At 46.6% G+C, this 20,728-nt stretch overlaps 1 protein-coding gene across 1 annotated transcript in view; it reads right to left on the bottom strand.

Moving 5' to 3' along the window:
* LOC111145185 (phospholipid phosphatase 4) overlaps positions 1 to 18,873 on the bottom strand; it is a 114,670-nt gene extending 95,797 nt beyond the window's left edge. Inside the window, exon 1 of the mRNA XM_022499904.1 lies at positions 18,784 to 18,873. Coding sequence (XP_022355612.1) covers positions 18,784 to 18,839 — 56 coding nt within the window. The 5' untranslated portion in view covers positions 18,840 to 18,873. The remainder of the gene's footprint in view (positions 1 to 18,783) is intronic.
* Positions 18,874 to 20,728: the final 1,855 nt, after the last annotated feature.

The following is a 20,728-nucleotide window of genomic DNA, read 5'->3' as shown; positions in this document are numbered from 1 at the left end:
GCTCACGTTCTTGAGAGGAAAATGAAAACCATGATTCACATTTGAGGCATCAAGTACACAGATAATTAATGAAGCTTCACCCAAGGCTCCTGATGCTTTTTATGTTGGCTTATTCTAAAGCAGCATTGTTTTCCAACATGGCCCGCTGACATCCAGAGAGAAGCTCTACTTGGTCAAGAAAGAAACAACAATTATGGTAGACTAAAACAGGTTTACCTTATAAACATGTGGCTCTCACAGACAAGATGAGGTCAAGGTGACCAGAGGACCCCTGGGAGAAATGCGCCCAAAGAGACGTTTTGCTCTGAAGATGGGACCAGAAGCAGGCTGGGGAATCTTCTAGATGAACACCTACCGCCATGATGATGACGGCTTACGTTTACAGCACGTGCCCTGCCTGCCATGCACCAGCCCGCAGTAATCCAAGCAGAGATGGAGACAGCATCTGATGTGCAGTCTGGCTCCAGATCCCGGGATCCCTGACATGAGACTCCCCAGCCTCTGACCATGGATCTGTTACGACCAAGACCCCTGGCGGGCACAGTGTCCAGGAGACCAGCATGTGGATGGCTGCAGACGAAGCTATCACCCCACCCAACCCCAGCAAGAGAGCGACAGAAACAACCAGCTACCCAAGCCAGGCAGACCTGGACTCCATTCTACCTCCACCACCTACTGGCAAATGAGCACAGACAGATCACCAGTCCCGCCCTGCCCTTCCCCACCTGCAAAGGGAGAGAGGTAACAGCATTCACTTCATGCTGGTGTCCTAACGACTAGATGAGCTAATTGCACACAAAGCCTGAGAACCTCACCCAGTTGCACTGTGGAAACGTAGGATTGTTATTACTGTATTTCTGTAAAGTCGTAAAGCTGCCTTCCTTTTAAATAATCCTATATTCTGACTATTCACTAATTTCCATAGAGACCTCTCCAGGTCATTCAAAACAGTGATGTGGAACAATAATCGTTAGATGGTATTTTGCAAAACCGATTTGACAGTGAAAAATGTGGCCAATGAAATTATTAGGCTGTGCTGTTCTCCAGCTACCCCTGCTGAGTTTCTTTGCAAAAATAAAGATACTTTCTGACGTTGAATGATATAATTCTTAATACATTAATGAGGTCATTCTGATTTTAGGCGTGATTTTTCACTTTTTAGATTTTCTTAAAATGAATTAAATGTGCTTATGCTAAAAAAGACCCTCACCTGGCACAGAGGAAGCACCCAAAAAGAAAGATGCTATTACCCCTTGAGAAGCACTTCTAAGGGCAGCCCCCAAGGCTAGAGAGCCAGGAGTGAGGTCTGCCCAGAGGAGGGCACAGCTGGCCGGGGCAACGCTGCTCCCAGACATCCTCACTCCATTTGGTGTCCCATCTCTGAGCACTGCCATTCTTCCCACCCAAACCCCAACTCCACTGGACCCTCCTACCTCCTGGCCAGTCCCCCTGCACCGCCAATTCCCCAAGCCAGAAGGACTGGCCTTGCTGCGTCCCAACGGCCTGGTGAGGCAGGTGTGTGCCATTCCTCATCTCACGTTCTCGGGCCTGGCTCGGTATGGGACACAACCAGTGCACATCTGAATCTGCTGGAGTCAAGGATGGGGGTGATTTCTACAGCATCTGAAGTGAGGGGAGTGCAGTCTCCGCCCCCATGTGACCCACTGCTGCTCCCAGGATAAGGGAACAGGACCAAGGAAAGTGCTGTGTCACCATTCGCAGATACTCCGTCCAAAGTGTAGGTATTCTCAGTGTGAGGGGCAGTGCCCTCCAGCTTTCAAAGCTGGACTTCACTAAAAACAAAAAAAAAAACAAAACAAAACAACAGCAAAAAACACCTCCAGAAACAACTACCCCTGAACTTCAGGTTCATCCCTTGTCCTGATACTTAAGACAAAGTCCACAGGAAACTTCAGGTCACAGAAACCATGAGGAGAGGACAGACTAGAAGGCACGACTCACTTGTCACCTCACGTGCTCTGGGCCTGTGGACACGTCTCTCCCACGTGTGCCACAGAAGTGTGATAAATTCACAGAGGGGAACTGTCAGGACTTCCTTTTTTCCAGCTTTCCTGAGATCTAATGGACACTGCGTATGTGTAAGGGGCACAGTGTGTTGCTTTGATACACTTACGTGCTGCAGAATGATTATCGCTCTAGTGTTAATTAACACCTCCATCATGGCACTGAACCATCATTTCGTTTTTGTGATGAGAAGACTTAAGGTTTACTCTCTTAGCTACCTTCAAATACATAATACAGTACTGTTAATTACAACCACTACGCCATGCCTTGGGTTTCCAGAACTTACTCATCTGATACCTGGATGGTGGTAGGGAAACCAGTGTTGGCCAAAGGACTTCCTTTTGAGCAAGAGCTTGTTTTGATAAAAAGCAGCTCTCCTCTCCAGCTGCCCTCCAGGGGCTGTTTAGAAACATAGCTGCAGGGATACCTGGGTGGTTCAGTCGCTTTGGTGTCTGCTTTTGACTCAGGTCATGATCCCAGGGTCCTGGGATCGAGTCCCACAATGGGCTCCTTGCTCGGAGGGGAGCCTGCTTCTCCCTCTGTCTGCCGCTCCCGAGTGTTTGTGCTCTCTCTGCTTCTCTCTGTCTCTGACAAATAAATAATCTTTTTAAAAAGAAAAAGGAAAAGAAATACAGCTGCATTCAAGGGATCCCAACAGGGTGGGGAACGGACAAGCCCGACTGTGCAGAACTGATGCCGCAGGAGGAGCACAGGAAGTCAGCCGCCCCAGCAGCCTGTGGCCAGGAGTCAAGAGAATGAGGTTCTAGGCCAAGCTCTGCTCCTAAACCATAAAGAGGATCTGAGTAAGGCCGTCTGGGAGACAATACAGAGGAAGATGGATGAGCAACGCCTAGAGCCCGGTCAGGTCAGAGACTGGATATAATATAATCCACTCAGTGGTGCCTTCTGGTAAAATGTCAATGTTCCATTTTCTCCCCTTCACGTCCGTGACTTCACGGGGGCTGCCGGGGTCATCTCATTATCAGAAAGCCACACTACCAATCCCTTCGCTTCCCCTCTGCACCCAAATCTGCCGTGCATAGTTCCAGCTCCTAAAATACTCAATTTAAATTTTTCACAGAAAGCGCTTTCATCTCACTGATTAGCAGTGTGACACTGGGCATGTTCTTTAACCTCTCTGAGCCTTGGTTTTCTCATTCAAAAATAAGAAGAATTGTAAATTTCTATCTCACAGGGCTGTGTGAAGGCGTAAGGAGTCCAAAGTGCCACAGCACACTACTCGGCATACAGTAAGTGCTCAATAAATACTAGTTGTTATCATCGTCATCATCTTCATCATCCCCAGAGCCAAACCACCCCAGCTAGCTACTTTCAGCAAACAGTAAGAGGATCTTCTCTGTCAGGAAAAAAATCAAAGCAAGGCATCTATGTTTCATGTTATTTTTCATGAGTATATGTGCATATTTTTAAAGTTTAATATGTTCTCCTTACATGACTGGAATCTTTTCATTGGTCCACAAAACTCAATTAAAGCACAACACATGGTACATCTGGGTGGCTCAGTCGTTAGGCATCTGCCTTTGGCTCAGGCCATGATCTCAGGGTCCTGGGATCGAGCAATCGGGCTCCTTGCTCGGCAGGAAGCCTGCCTCTTCCTCTCCCACTCCCCCTGCTTGTATTCCCTCCCTCGCTGTCTCTCTTTCTCTGTCAAATAAATAAATAAAATCTTTACCAAAAAAAAAAAAAAAAAAAAAAAAAAAGCACAACATATTCAGGAACAAAATATTTCCATCATTAAGTGAAAAGATAAGTGTGGGTCTTATATATGACTCTGTCATCAGGATTTTATATATACATATTCATTCAGAGCTAATAGGTTCAGACAAGATAACACAGAAAAGCAAATTCTGAGCCAAGCCTTGGAAAATACTGGTAGGATTTTAGGTGGGCAAAGAAGAGGCCAGGTGAATGATGACTCAGAAAACCACAAAAATATTCACGGGTAAAAGTAAGAATCAATGAGTTTTTTTAAAGAAAATATAATTTTATGTATTAAAAAACATGAACATTGTATCCAAGAAAAATTTGCAAAATATTTTTAAAAAGACATCCAGCCCAAGATGGCTGATTGAACCCATTCATTTTGTCTCTCTTTCCTCTCAAAAAACACCACTGAAAAGAAAGAAAACCTAAAGAAATCCATAGCTGGTCTGAACAGCCTTAAGGTATAACAATCAGCAAAGCAGAAGAGGGGGATAAAAACTATGAAAAAGAAAAAGCAGATAGAAATAAAATACCAGATAATACAACAAAGGTGAAACCTTCCTGAAAAGGAGTTTAGCCAGAAAAGGGAAACCTAAAATTCTGTGTACAAATTCCCTTTAAATTACTGGCTAACTCAGATATTGCAACATGTAAGACAAGACCCCAAAGACCCCATTGCGAAGTAACAGCCACAGTTTAAATGTGAAGCAGAAATTTCAGCAGCTAGCCAGTCCCAGGAGATAGAGTTTGGACTTGAAGTTTTTCCAAGTTAGACTTTCTACTGAAACCTCAGAAGAGCCAAAATACAGTAATAAAAAGCACATCCCAGAACTAAAGGATGCACCATAGGATCAAAGGCAAAACCAAGACAGACTTACACAAATATAGCCTAGAACCAAGGTTCTAAGGATGAAGGTAACCTAACAGTAGATCAACTTCCTATAAGAATAAAATCCAATAATCTTTAACAGACAGTAATGATTTAGTGTTCCTATGATCTATGATCCATAATGTCCAATAGGAAACAAAATATTACTACACATGTGAAGAAGGCAGTAAAATATGACCCACAATCCACAGGAAAAAATATCAGAACCATAGATCACCTTGATGTTGGAATTAGCAGAAAGGGACTTTCTATTATAAATATATTAAAAGATTATAGGGAAAGATGAAGAGAATGGATGCATAAGAAGAAAACATCAACAAAAAAACTAACACTCTAAAAAAGAACCAAATAGAAATTCTGTAACTGAAAAAAATGAACATCAGAAATAAAACATTCATTGCATGGGTTTGGCAGCAGAATAGATAAGAGTAGAAAATAGAGAATAGGTGAATGTGATGATAAGTCAGTAGAAATTAGCTTAAACTGAGCCACACGGAAGAAAGAGATAATAACAACAACAAAGATAAAACACAGCATCCAAGACTTGTTGAGTAATAAAAGCTGTCTAACATCTGTATAATTGAAAAAAACCAAAAAGAAAGGAGAAAGAGATCAGGGCAGAAGAAGTATGTGAAAAAATAATGCCTTATAGATATTTAACTGATGAAAGACATCAAACCATTGCTTTGAGAAAGTCCAGGAACCCAAGCAGGAAATATACAATGAGACCAACCTAGACATACCATAGTCTAACTGCTAAAAACCAAAGATGAAGACAAACTCTTAAAAGCAGCCAACGAGGGGGGGTGGGGTTATGGACATTGGGGAGGGTATGTGCTATGGTGAGTGCTGTGAAGTGTGTAAACCTGGCGATTCACAGATCTGTACCCCTGGGGATAAAAATATATTATATGTTTATAAAAAATAAAATAATATTAAAAAAAAAAAAAGCAGCCAACGAGAAAACCACATGACATTCAGGAAAGCAACAAAGACCATGACAGGTAACTTCTCATCAGAAATAACTGGAATCTACAAGACAGTTCCAAAGCCATCTCTAAATAATTGAAAGAAAACTGTCAACCTAGAATTCTACATCTAACAAAGATATCTTTCAAAATAAAGACAATTCTAACAGAACAAAAGCCAAGAGAATTCATTTCTAGCAAATACGCCCTCCAAGAAAAGCTAAAGGAAGTTCTTCAGGCTGAAGGGATATAATCCTAAAGGAAAAACCAAATCTGAAAGAAGTAATAAAGATCACTGGAAATGGTAAGTATGTGGGTAAATATTTTTATATAATATCTATAAAAGTATATCAATTAAGACAAATGTTTTATGTGATTTATACATAGAAGTGAATTCTATGACAATGTACCAAAGGCATAAGGAAAGAATTGAAAATATGTTGTCATAAGATTTTTACATTGTACTTGAAATGGGGTAATATTGACTTAATAGTGATAGGTTAAAAAATGTGTATTGTAATCTCTAGAGAAACTGTTAACATTTTTGAAGAGGTGTAGCTAAAAATACAATAAAGAAGTTAAATGGAATATTAACAAGTATTAGCCTAAAAGAAAAGCGAAAAAAGGGACAAAAAGCAGATAGGGCAAATAAGAAACAAATAACAAACTGGTAAACTTAAACTCAACCATATCAATAATTGCATCAAATGTAAGTGGCTTAACCACTCCCATTAAATGGCAAAGATGAACCATATTGAATAAAATTAAAAGGTACAACTAAATGCTGTTTATAAGAGGGATACATTAAAAATACAGACAAGCTACAAGTAAAAGGATAAGAAATATATTCTGTGCAGACATTAATCTCAAGAAATATAATGTACCTATGTATTAGATAAAGCGTACTTCAAGATAAGGAATATTAACACAAAGATGAAAATTTCCTAATACTAAAAGGTTCAACAGAAGGAGATAAAATTTAAGAACACTAACCTGACATATAGATATAGGAATTCTGATCTCCAAATCACTAAAGGAAAAAAAGGAGGACAGCAAAGCAAACTTGAACTCTTCAGCCAAAAGCAAGAAATCAGGGGGGGAAGAACAAGAGTACCATGAAAAGAAAACACAGAATAAGCTGACAGCAATATGACAAAATATTAGTTATTTCCCCCCAAAATGTAAATGCTCTAACTACCCTAGGTTGAGAGGTAGTATATCTTCACATTAAAAAGACCAAATTAGGGGCACCTGGTTGGCTCAGTGGGTGGAGCATACCACTCTTGATCTCAGGTTCATGAGTTTGAGGCCCACGTTGAGTGTAGAGATTACTTAACAAAGAAAAGACCAAATTAAGAAGAATGAATTTTTTAAAGTGAGAATATAGAGGATCTGAATAGTACAGTTAACTTGCTTTAATATATTTAGAGCTCCGTAACCACCAAACACAGACTATTATGTTCAAGCTGTATAAATTCACAAAAAATTGCCCACGTATATGACCACACAGGAAACCAGAACAAATTACAAAACACAGAAATCACACAAGCCACTCTCCCATATTGAAGAACAGGGAACTGAAAGACAGAGATAAAGGAACTCCCAAGTTCACGGAGACAGTAAACAGAAGGTTAGTGCTCATCCATTGTTCATCAGGAGATGAAGGGATAAAGCAGATGTGGTATATATATGATGGGATATAATTTCAGCAATAAAATGCATGAAATCTTGCCATTTGCAACGATGTGAAAAGAACTAAAGGGTATTATGCTAATTGAAATAAGTCAGAGAAAGACAAATACCATATTATTTCACTCATAGGTGCAATTTAAGAAACAAAATACACGAGCAAAGGAAAGAGAGAGAGAGAGAAAAACAAACCAAGAAACAGATTTTTAATTATAGAGAACAAACTGATGGTCACCAAAGGGAAGATGGGTGGGGGATGTAATCACCTGACGGGGAGTAAGGAGGGCACCGGTCACGATGCAGGTCACGTATGCAGTTGTTGAAGTACTATGTTGTGCACCTGAAACCAAACTGTATGATAACTACACTGGAATTAAAATTAAAACTTAATTGAAAAAAAGAAAAATTGCCAATACCAGAGTGAAAAGATAAAAGTGTTGTATAAATATACAACATTACCAACATCCAATATTGACAAGGATGTCGAAAAACAGAATGTAGGCGTGTATATATCCCTTTGGACGGACAATTTGGCAGTGTCCAACAGAATTTAAGATACACATGGCCTTTGACCAAGAAATTTCACTTGCAAAAGTCTATCACAGCGATATTTTATCAGGTGTGCTACAGAGTGTAAGCACAATCATAACATTGTGTGCTGCAGGAAAAAATGAAAACACCTGCAAATTCCATGAATAGGTTAATATGATGAAACACTGCACAGCCAGTAAAAAGACTCAAGTAGATGTAAACTAAGTAAAAAATGTCAACTATAGATATAAAATGTGTTTTCAGTTTTTATTCCGTTTTTATTTTATGTGTATGATATTTTTATTGTATGTATATATTAAGTAAAATATGTAATATATACATACATACATGAACTACAGCAAAGCACAACATGAATGAATCTCAGGTACGTGCCAAGCAAAATACTTACACAAAAGGGTACACACTGTTTAAAAATTTGACTTTAAAAAGTGAAAGGAGGGGCATCTGGCTGGCTCAGTCTGTAGATCGCAGGGTCATGAGTTTGAGCCCCATGTTGAGCCCCATGTTACTTTAAAAAAGTTGTAAAAAAAGTAAAATAAATCAAAATTAAAAGTCAAGGGAATGGAAATGGCACAGAGGCGAAGTAGGTCTTTACACTTTTGTATTGTTTCAACTTTCACAACTATTTGTAATTTAAAGAAAATGTGAACCTGAGGAGAAACATTGCCAGCACACACATGTACTTCTGTGTATTCCTTCCTAATATTTGTGCACATCAAACATACTCCCCATAGATTTGATTCTGAGATTGATTCTCATATAGTACTTTTTCCTCTCAACGATCACACCATAAAATGTTACCATGTTTCTTCTGATTCTCAAAATTATTATTTTAAATAGCATATAGTATTCTCTTACGTTCATAATTTATCAAACTATTCTTCAAGTGTTAACCAATTGAGTTTTAATTTATTTTATTTTTGCTTGACAAGTAGATGTGCTTTGTACGGGCTACAGCAATGAATATCTTCATACATGAGGATTTTTACATTTTTACATCAGTGCCTCAAGACATTTTTCTAAGAGTTCAAGTCAGAGGGCAGGATACTTTCACGGCTGTCCGTGCACTGCAACAGCACTCTTCTAAGGGGTTATGTCCATTTACATCCCACCTGCAACCCAATCACATCTGCTTCACCACAGTCTTGTACATCTTGATGTTACTCTTTACTTTCTGGTTTTCCTTTCGATATTTTAGTTGCTGTTAAATACAGAAAGGTGGAGGGGTGCCTGGGTGACTCAGTTGATTAAATGTCCAACTCTTGATTTCAGCTTAGGTTGCGATCTCGGGGTCATGAGATTGAGCCCCAGGTCGGGCTCCACGCTCAACACAGAGTCCGCTTGAGATTCTGTCTCTCCCTCTCCCTCTTCCCCTCTGTCCCCCATTCTTGTGGTCACGCTCTTCCTCTCAAATAAATAAATCTTTTAAAAAAAAATATAGAGAAAGGTTGACTTTGACACATTCCCACTTCAGATATTTCTAAAGCAGTCCCCAGAGGATCACCCAGTGCCCTACGGATGGATATTTCATTAGCTTCTTTCTCCCCCTACAACAGGAAATGCCTATATTGATTTTTCTGATAATGTATGAAAGTAATAAATGTTTACTGTAAAATAATGTGGACAATAAACAGTATGAAGAAAAAAGTAAATGTTATACAACCCATCCGCACAAAATAACCACCATTAAGATTTTGTTTTATATCTTTATAGCTCTTTCTCTTACAGATATAAACACAAATTGATTTTATTACACTACCACGTTAAAGTAACATTCTGCACACTTACGTAACCTTTTTATCGCTTAACGACAATGTATGGGTATTTTCCCATGCCAACAGATAGTTGCCTACCTCACTAATTCCGATGGCGGTGCATTCTTTTGTCCTGGCACAATAAAAACCATGTGCTAATCTATATGTAATGTTATTTTGTTCTTTTCAGATGCATATTTTGCATTTCTATGGAAAGCACAGTTTTAAAGGCACATTAGTTATTTGTATACTTGTTAGTTCCCTGTTAGTTCTGCTCGCATTTTTCTTTTAAAGAGCTCTTTTCTTATTGATTGGTGAGAGTTTTTTGTATAGGAGGAGCATTAACTCTTCACTCTATAAATGAGGACAACAATATGGCTTTTTGGGAGGTTGCAAAGATTAAATCATCCAAGGCGTGACAAGGGCCTAGAGCAAAGTGGATATACAGGAAGTGTTAAAGCTTGTCTCCTCTCCTCCCTCTACAGCTGGAGATACAGCTCAATTAAAAGATATCTCCACATATATATGTACTGGCCATGTCTTCTTCTCAATGATTTCTTGGAAGATTATTTAGAATGGTCCCCTGAAACTTCCTAAATCCTAGTTCAACGTTCAGCTCTCCTGTGGGGCTGACAGCTGCATTCTTCTTATTATTTCATCGGAGTATTAGGGTATTTTTTGCATTGACCACCAACTCCACCTCCCCACAGGAAGGAAGATGGAGCAAGGGATGGAGATTGGCTTGAATACTTCCTAGGTGTCAGTTTTGTAGGAGACACCTGTCACACATTGCATTATTTCAACTGTACAGCATCCCAGTGGGTGATACTCTTGTCCCCACTTTACAGATGAGAAGGCTAAGGCTCGTCTTTAGAATCAGCAGTCAGGAAATAATTCCTAAGCCCTCCTGTTGAGCCGCGTTGCCCGCCCACCTGCCAAGTGGCGACCCAACCCTTGGCTCCCCCCATGTCATTCACCAGACCCACCACAGACTCTCACAGAATAGCTGCTCGACAGATGGAGAATAAAGCAGGATACAGACTACATCCCTATGTCAGAAGTAAATAAAGAAAGGCCAAATCCTTCATTAAAAACCTCAAATGAATAACCTAGCCTTTCCACGCCTAGGTATACGCCCAACAGAAATTACAAAGTATGTTCACCCAAGAAACAGCAGCAGCATTATGCTTGCTAACCCAAGCCAACAAATAACCCAAAAGCCCATAAACAGTGAAAGAAGAAAGACGTACCGTCATACCGGGAAAGGCTCTACAAAGATCAGAATTAACAAGCTACAAGTGCAACACCGATAAACCTCTAAAACAGACTGAGCGCGATGGTCACACACAAGAGGTCACGCTGTATGATTCTACTTACACAGAGTTCAAAAACAATGTTCAAAGTCAGGGTGGTGGCGCCCCCGTTGGGGGGGGATGGGGCTTGATGGGTAAAGCGTATTCTGGGAAGCCGTGCAATTATAAATCATGCATTTTTTTCCTTGTGTATATTATTTTTAGGTTGAGCTAAATGCGATTCCTCTTTTTGTAGGTCAAGACAGTCAAATATCAGCAATTGCATATGGTTCGAACTAACGCTTGAATAGAAATGTTTTTAAAACCCGCTGGTAAAGGAGAAAGGAAACGTCTAGCACTGACTGGCAGATGGCTACCTTTCTGACAACCAACCTAGATGCTCCTGCGGCTTCAGACCCTGTTTCTCATTCCTTCGTCTTCGGTGGAGACAGAAAAACAACTCATCCCTCAGCTCTGTAGGATGGTTTTTCACAGTCATCCTGAAAGCTGGTGATGCAGCCATCCCTGGGCTCAGAGCTACCTCCTGCTCACCCGTCCCGGACATCTCCAAGCCCCTCAATACCTCTGTGCCTTTAGTTGACCAATGAGACACACGGACAGGTCTGGTTCTGTGTGAGTCCACCTCCTTGCCACGAACCAGGGCTCCTAATCCATCCACGGAACACCAAGATTATATTTTTTAAGGAATAACTATGACTAAGATGATTTTCATATTTAAAAACACTATCACAGAACAATAAAAGTAGGGAGCTTTTATGAGCCTTGTGTGGGTCATAAAAGGCATAATCCTTATAACTAATTGAGATAACTTTACCCACAAGTTATGAAACTAATGCTCTCCTTTTTTGCCATGCTACAAGCATTTATCTCCCTGTGGCAAAACATCATCAATTCTCAGAATTCCGGGTTCAGCAGACTCACTTTACAGTGGCGAATAATATTTCAAACGGAAGGCTGCTTCATTTATCAGATGACAAGGCAGAAGCCTCCCCAGGGAGGGAAGAGGCACTCGGCACACTCAGCCCAGCACCGACTGGGGGTGGACAGGGTGTCTGATGGAAAAGTCCCTGCACCAGGCTTCTCACAGAGCCCTGGGTGATGAACACAGACTCGGAAGTAAAGGATAGGAATGCAGCAATTTTCCCTCCCCGTGGCCCAAGGCAATTCTGCTAATACCCCTCCTGATTCAATGTCCTAAAATCACTGTTGTAAACGGCCAGCGATTTAAGTGACCAACGAGAAAGCACAGTGCTGAGGCCACCCCTTCATTAAACAGCGAGCCAACCACACTGCTCTATGTGGGGGGGTGGGGGGAGGAAGACCCATTGAACGAGCTCATGGCAACTCACGTACGTCACTGATGGGGGCTAAAAGGTATCCCTTGAAACATATTTAAACAAGTTTATTATTTTATAGAAATCCTGCAGTGAATCATTTGAATCTGAGTATCGTTAACTGCCTATAGCATTTCTCTTCAGTGTACATTAAGGATTCATCTCAATAAAAGGACAGTGGTCCTAACTACCATTTGCTGAGCACCTGTGATAAGCTGAACATGCCCTCATTTAACACTCTCACTCATGGGTACTGAGAGTCACAGGAGTGGGGAGAAGCATCTAATCTTTGTTCTGTGTACTGTCGGCACTTAGAGCATCTTATCTACTAACGTCCAGTGACGCTGAGTATGGTTCCCATTTCCCACAAGAAGAAATTTTAGGCAACTTGCTAATCACTGGGCACAGCCAAACTCCAAACATAGACCTGCCTAGCTCCAAAGTCCATGCGCTTCCCTTATCCCACTTTGCCTCAGTGACTGTTCCTAGAGAGCAAGCAAAACTGTTCCGGGTATATTAGCCAGATGGAACAGACTTGTTTTCCAGTAGCTAATCAAGCCCCCATATCGTTGTTAACACGAAGTCTCCTTCTATCCCACAAAGCCCACGGCCAAGGGCATGGCTCTCCAGGGCAGCTGTCCACAGCTCACATGCTGCAGCTCTGTCCTCACAACACGGAGCTCCATGCTCGCCACCGTCACAGAGGGACAATGACAAGCCACTACGGGATTTACGCTGCCGTGATGTGCCACGCGGCCCCACCTTACAGCAGGGGTTTGGGAAGGGTAGTCTCCTGTGTGGCCAGAAAGGAGAAAAGAACCAGAGGAGACCCTCCTACCACAAGAGGGTGTAGACAGCATGTTAGGAGATCCCGTATGTGATGGACAGGAGGAGCTGCTGTTAAAAATGCAGATTTCCAGGAACGCCATCCCCAAATGCGGATTCAGTTAAGTGGGAACCGAGCCCCAGGCAATTCTGACGCAGGTGGTCAGCAAACCACACTCGAGGAGGCCTCGTCCTGCACTGAGGCCGATCGCTCGGAGGGCTGGATGACCGCCAGAAATCGCGTGCGATCTGGAGGGCACTCAGGAGGCACCGACCACGTTCATGCCAAGGAAGGCCTGGCTGGGAGTACAAAGAAAACAAGGAAGATAACAATAGAGTCCCAGCCCCCACAGGCCAGCAGTCCGCAGTTTGGAACCAGCCACGGAGGCGGCTGACCACAACGCAAGGCGGAAGAGAACACCGGCCCCCGGTGGGGCACAGCGGTGGCGGCAGGGCTGGGTACTGTCACACAAGCAAGCAGCCTCTGTACTGAAGGGAGCTATTGCTTTCCATCCTGGGCAAGCATCTGAGCACGAGGCTTGTTCATTTCAAACCTCTCCGGGCTCCCCAGTTACTGCTTCTAAGGGAATGTCCATGCCTCCTGTCAGGGCACCCACATTCTCGTCCCAGACACGCCTCCTGCTACTCTTTTTTTTTTTTTTTAATTAAATTTAAATTGAATTAAATTCCTCCTGCCACTCTTACCAACCACCTCCAAACCCACATTCTGTGCTGAGGCCACACCTAGTGACCTGATCCCCACCCGAAATACACCCCTAAACCCTGCAGCCTTGGCTCCCGGACACACTGTCCGCAGCGATGTCCTCAGGCCAGGCCCTCCACACCTGCCACTCGATGCTCAAGACTCAGGTGGGATACCAGCTCTGCGCAGCCTTCCCTGGCCCCTGCCTCCTCCTTCTCTCCCTCCCGGGGCTCATTATTCCCTCCCTCTCAATAAACTGAGCACTTTGTCCTACGACCACAACCGTCCCCGGCCTACAGCCCCAGACGGGACTCTGAGGGGTAATAATGAAAGTGTGTTCCGTTCTGCCAATACTCCAAAAACCTACCTGACAGCCAGTGCCTTCAAACATACCGCCTGGACCAGCGGAAGTGCCAGGTTTCCCCGGGTCTGTTCGAATCCTACCAACCGAAGTGTACCAACGAAGGGGAAGAAAATAACCAGCACAAGTGCCCGCCCCCAGAAAAATGTCTGAAGGCAAAACTTTCAAAGCCGGTGATTATACCGGGAAAATAACAAACAGCAGCCCACTGTGTGCTCACCTGACCAACCTGTGAGCTCTGGGGAGGCCCCCCGCCCCCAGGCTTCCTTCTTCAAATATCCCCAGCACCCGGCACAGGCCCTCAGCCCACGAAGGGCTCCAAGAAGGATGCAGGACTGATCTGAGTTGAGGCAAACGCCGTTCATTCCCTGAGCAACCCAGTGTCCCAAGCAGCCCCATAGCTCCGTGAGGGACATCCCAGCCGGGGGACAACCGGAGCCCCAAAGGGAAGAGAGAGGAAGAGGGCAGGACTGAGGACCGCAGGGAACACAGATTCATGGGTGAAAGAGGTCGACCACCTTCTCCCTCCGTCGGCATTTCTGATGCAGCATTTCTCGTGTTTCCAGAGCCCATTCTGCTGTGCCAGAAACAAAGGGTTTTCCGGACAGACTGATGTCCTGGAGACAAAGGCCAACAGGTACACAAGCCTACTGGCCGCCGGTTCTAAATCCTACCATTAGGTTCTGACTTGCAATTTTCTCTCTACATCTCGCCCTCTGGGCTCCAGAGACCTAAGGAAGACCCTTCAAAATCGGTAACGTGTCCTAATTCCATCTCTTAGGGAACGGGAACCTTCACCACCACCACCCCCCTTTGAAATGTCGCCCTGAGACTCCAATGTGAGAACCAGCGTGACAGCCCTTCCCACACATCATTCCAGGCCATTCATTTGCTTCCCCGGAGACAACGGGTCATAGAAGGAGACGGCTTCTAGAATGCGGTCACCTTTGCTCTAGTCCCGGAAGCCTGGTGCTGGACCCATTCCGTAACAGTGGCCGGCAGCCCGGGGACACGGGGCCGACCGCCTGTTCAGACCCAGACTACACCTCCTGCCACTGAGTCTCTTCAGGCAAGCTACCTACCCTTTGTAAACGTTGGTTTACCTGTAAAGTGGGGAGAACATCTCAAGCGCGACGAGACCGGAGACATCCCACAGAACGCCTTTTGCACAGTAAACCCGAGTGCCCCTCACGGGCAGTTATTCTTTCTGGAGCAGTACAGTGAGGTGACGGAGTGTCCCGGTGACACAGAAGGAGCACCTCGATTTAGATCTCAGAGCTGCCCTTCTTAGCTCTGTGACCGGGGCGGTTCCTCAGTCTGCGCTTCGACCTCTGCATGCACGAGCACAGCTGCCAATGTACCCTCCCATCGGGCATGTACAAGGCTTCAGTGGTACGTGTGACTGGCTTCATGACCGCCTGGCACATACTAAGTCTTCAATAAACAGCACTTACGTGCCAGCGAGGGCAGTGGGGGGAGGTAATATACTCCAGTCCTAGGGCACCTGCCTGCGGGGCTGCTGGCTGACCCCCTCGGATCCACACCGTGCTGGCTCAGCAAGGTCCGGGGCCGGCTTCACATGTCCACCAAAGCTCCCAGGATCTCTGCTAGAGTCTTGGGTGGCAGCAGGACAGAGGCAGCCCACTGGAGCTCCTGCTCTCTGCTCCGCCCACAGTCCACAAGAAAGAGCAAAGGGTCCTCCACACCAGCTTCCGAGCACTAAATGCAGCCTCAAAGCTACGTGTTATACTTTGATTTTTCCTAAACACTGGGGTCCTCTAACCAATTTATTTCCTATTAGGTTAAGCTTTATGTGCCAGCCCTGCTTTGCATTACCCTTTCCTAGTTTTCTTCCAGTGGCATGAACTTCTTAGGCAGGGCTGCCCAAAAGGCAGTGCGCACCTCTTGGATGATCTATGGTGGTTTCCTGGAGAGCATTCTCTTGGGACCCTGAATCACCGAACCTCAGCACTAAACCTGGTCTAGAGACAGAGAACTGGTTCCCTAAGGAAAAAGAAAAAGCATATAGCCATATAACATATAACCAACAACCCAAGGGTCCAAAGCTGCATTTCATTAGAGCTAACTTCGAACTCCTAGGAGCAGGTGGGCATCACCTGGTGGGATCCTGCTCTCACTCATAGCAAATATAATCCAAGAACAAGTGCGTGCACAGGTGATATTCCCCCAGAGGCACGAGTTGGCAGAGAAGCAAGGTATCTTCCCCCCAAAAAGATGATTTTCTTATCCTGAGAAATAGGGGACCTACGCCAAGCAGGAGCAGATAATGAATTTCTCAGCAGCAGCGAAAGTAGATGCAGCTTGCCCAGAAATTTCTTCACCTACTCAGGTGAGGGCCTGCTACCGAGATCACCACCTTCACGAGCAGAGTTGGGTACAAACCTCGGAATCTTGCCATCAGACCAGCACTGGCAAAAGGAACAATAAAACTTCCTCCAAAAGTCAGCCTCTGTCATCTCACCAGAACTTATCTAAGAAAACAAAGGATCATCTGTATCTGTGAGCGTCCAGTCTGTCCTTCCGACGGTGGCTATCTACTCGATGATAACAGCATCTAAACATCCAAGATTCCCACCCACCCGGGGAGTCTCCCACTGACACCAAAGCTGGTCTTTGCAGGTCAAAGAGCCACATGTTGGACACACTGTTAATATGTCCAATTGATATGAAATCAGGAAATCATCCAAAAACACCATCAATGCCCAGGTGTTTCCCTTTGGGTGAGAGCAGATCCCCCATTAATTAATAAAAGGGGAAGTTTGGAAAAAATATAAAGCGCCTGTCTGATTTTTACATAACATTCTTTGAGGAAGCAAAAAGCACATAAAACAATAATTATCACATCTTCAAATCCACGGCACAGACCATCATCTATTTGTAAACAGCTCATGAATGTTTTGGGGAATATGTGAAGAGAAATCTGTAAACAATATAAATATTTGCACACCGTCAGGTCTTTTTTTTAATCTGACAATTCCCAGCAACAATCAAACCAGGCAACCTACAAGCCTACCTCACTTTATTTCAGCATCACTCACACACACACTCCCCAAATAAATGCTAAATCCTACCGTGTACAGAACACTGTTTTATCATTTCCATCACATAATAATTTAATGGGATTTAGCCTAGCTGCCAACTGGAAACTGTCCCCATCTGATCACACACTATCACTAGTTTTAATGTCTATTCCAAAGGTAGAAAAATCGAGGAGGAGAAGGGAAAAGTGTTTTTTGTTTTGTTTTGTTGTTTTCCCAACTGCATCAATACCCAACTGAAATTCTCATTCCTTTTCCCACTGAATAACAGCAGTGTTTGGTCAGAAGCTGGGAGAGGGGGCCTGTCCGCATCTGGGGGAACTCACCATCCTTTATGATGCTGTGAATAAATACTCTGGATGAATTTGATCCCTAGGAAAGAAAAACATGCAAGAAAGGGTCTTTCTTTCCATGTGTATACCCTGGGCTGCAAGAACAGAAGTCAACTCACAGCCTCCCACCTGCCATCAATGACTCCAGATTGGGGCAGGAATCCAGAGAGGGGCCTCCTGTTTGGAACCGCTGCCTGGGCTTTTCAAAAGAAGACAGCGAGTCCAGAAAGTTCATGCAACTTTAATATTTACAGCGTTGTCAGAAAACAACCCTGGGCAGATGGGAAAAGAGAACCTGACCAGCTAATGGAGGGTCAAGTGCAGGTGCGGCGCCTCTGTCAAAAGAGATCAAAGGGACTGTGGAGTGGGTCTGAGCTGAGGCGTGTTCAGGGTTTGCAGCTGAAAGGCAGAGACACGACCCTCCCAGCCGCTTGAGCCCGGGAGGCCAGTGGGTAGCGGGTCCCTGGGGCGCCCTGGGGTTCAGACATCTCTGAAAGAGTCTGTGCCAGGGCCCCCTCCTCTTTCCAAGATCGCTATTTCCAGGTACCAGCCGCTCGGAGACAGTAGGGGCTTTTCGCTGCTGTCCCCATGAGCCCCCGCCCGCACCCTAAACGGACAAGGGCTCCGCACAGAGCTCAGGGCGTAGGGAGCCCGTGGCTCGGGCTGCGGCCCCCGACTTCCGGAGCCCCCGCAGCAACAGTTTTCCAGCCGGAGAACTACTGCCAACGTCTCCTTGGAAAACGCTCACCTGAACCCTGGGGCACCAAAGCCAGGCACAGGTTAGGAGACGGCGCCCGACCCCGGGCACGGCGAGGGGCTATAGAAGAAGAGCCAGGAGGAAGGACTGCAAACGTCGGGCTCCGAAGATCGCACCCAAGGAGAAACTTCCCGAGGGCGCGAGCGGGGTTGCGCGCCCGCTTCCAGGGGAGCAGCCCCGATTCCCCCGGCAGCTGGTGCGCAGCCCGCGACAGGCGCCGGCGAGGAGACCGAGCGGCGGCCGGTCCCGCTCCCTGGCGCGGTGGGGGTGGCGGGAGCGTGTCTTAGTCCGGCTTACGCGGGTCCCTCCGCGGCCCGGATCCCAGAAAGGGGATCGTGAGGGTCCCGTAGAACACATCCCCGGCACTGGGCGGGGAGGACCCCCCGAACCAAGGCCCCGAGGGGACGCGGTAGCGCAAAGAAAGTTGGGGCGCAGAGATGCTCGGTCCGTGGGTCCCCGCGCCCGCGCGCTCCCGCCCGCGGCGCGCCACTACTTACACGAAGACCCCAAAGAGCAGGGCTCGGACCCCGATCTCGATGGCCAGCTCCCGCATGGTGCGGCCGGAGCAGCTCCCGGGGCGGCGGCGGCGGCGGTGGTGCTCTCGGCGGCTCTCGCAGCTCGACCGGCGCGGGCTCGCCAGACCCCGGGCGGCGAGGGAGGCGCGCTCCAGGCCGCGGGCGGGGGCGGGAGGCGGGAGGCGGGAGGCGGGCGCCAGGCGGGGGCGGGCGGGCGCTGGGGAGGGCGCAGCCCAAACCACTAGCCGCCGCGGCCCCCGGGGCTCGCGGACGCCGCGTCCGCCGGTCCCCGCCCCGCGGCCCGGCGCCGAGCTGGGGGCGCCCTGGGGACTCCCCGCGCCCTGGTACGAGCCGTGCGCCCGCGGCCCCGGGATGGGAGGGGAAGCCCGGGGAAGCCCCGCCGCCGCAGCGGCGGCCGCCACCTCCCCTGCGCGCTCCCCGGCTCCCCCGCCAGTGGGCGGCCCCTGCGCTCGGCTCCCGGGGCAGCGCGCTCGCTGGGTCCCCGCCTGCGGCGGCTCTGCGGCTCCAAGCTCGGCTTCCGACTCCCGCTCTCCGGCCCCGGGCTCCCGGCTACCGCCCGCACGTGGGCAGATGGCAGAGGCGCGCGGGGAGACTCCGGCCCAGGAAGCCCCGGCACCCTGCTGAACAGAGCTCCCTCCCTCCCGCTTTTTGCTCTCCCTACTCCTTTCCGACCTGAAATTCTTTTTTTCCCCCCTTCCCTAGGAAGTTCCCCTGAGAAGACTCGCAGCTTCGTTTTGCCCTCAGAACTGCCAGCCAGGCTCCACGCCCTGGCACACGGATTGGGGACAAAGGTAAGCCTGGCTCCACGCCAAGCCACCAGCACCAAGCAGCCCCTGGGACGAGTTCTTCCGACCCCCACCCTCAGCATTTTTGGGCTGCTGCGCTGTGAAAATCAAAAAAAAGAGACTGGCACAGTCCCTGCCCACAACAGGCCATCCGGGTCGCTGGTCGCTGACACAGCGTTCAGTCCTGAGCACCTGAGGCAGCTGAGGCTGCAGGTTAGACCCGGAGCGCCATCCTTGGGGTTCATAGTCAAAGGCCAGACCATCACCCCTGGCTGGTGGCCTGGGGGTCACTGCCTCAAGCCAGAGCCCAGAGGGAATTTGGCTTTATTTTCCCATCGCCTGTCATGATTACGTGTATTTTCTTAGGTTTACTAATTTAAACCAAATGGACACTCGAGATGCAAAGTTCAAACTAACCATTAATTTATCCGTGGGGAGACCAGATTTCATGGGTTTTAGGAGAGACCTAGCCAGGAATTTGTGAGCAGGAGAAATGGATTAGAGGGTAGTCCCTGAGAATGAGGAGCCGTATCTCAGTCTTGGACAAAAGAGGGAGTAGGTAGGGAGAAAGAAGACCTTCCGAGGAGGGTTCTTGCATGAGCAAAGGACAGACGGACCCTACTGCCAAGGGGATGACAGACCCAAGCAAGTACCTAAGCCCAGACATCTCAGGGTCTAGGGACAGAGAAGCAGGAAGAGGAAAAGCAATCCTAGTTCTGTGTGGAGGGGACTTCATATCAAGACCGCAGGCAGGAACTGCATCTGATTTGCCCATCACTGTGTGCCCAAGGCCTGGCACACTGTTCTTGGTGAGTCTTCAGTGAATAAATGAATGAATGCACTATATGCCTCATCTGAGGTGTCAGGTATGGGGGGGGGTGAGAAGAACTTGGAGGAAGGCGGTGCGGTCCTGTCTCCTCTGTGTCTTGGGCCCTGCAACGTCCTGGGTACAACGGGAATCCCATCGGTTGGCAAAATGGTGTAGGAGATGCCCTAGTCAGCCCAGTAAACTCTGATGACCCAGAACTGAGACTGGCAGGTGGCCGTGCTCCAGGAGAGGATACTAACAAGAGTCCATGTTATTAAACATCAGCCAGGTGCAGCTGGTGCAATGCTGAGTG

Source organism: Enhydra lutris, unplaced genomic scaffold, assembly GCF_002288905.1.
Source record: "Enhydra lutris kenyoni isolate GAN:26980312 unplaced genomic scaffold, ASM228890v2 scaffoldscaffold12, whole genome shotgun sequence".
Lineage (NCBI taxonomy): Eukaryota > Metazoa > Chordata > Mammalia > Carnivora > Mustelidae > Enhydra > Enhydra lutris.
The sequence above is the reverse complement of the archived record's forward strand: the minus strand, read 5'-3'. Positions and strand labels throughout refer to the sequence as shown.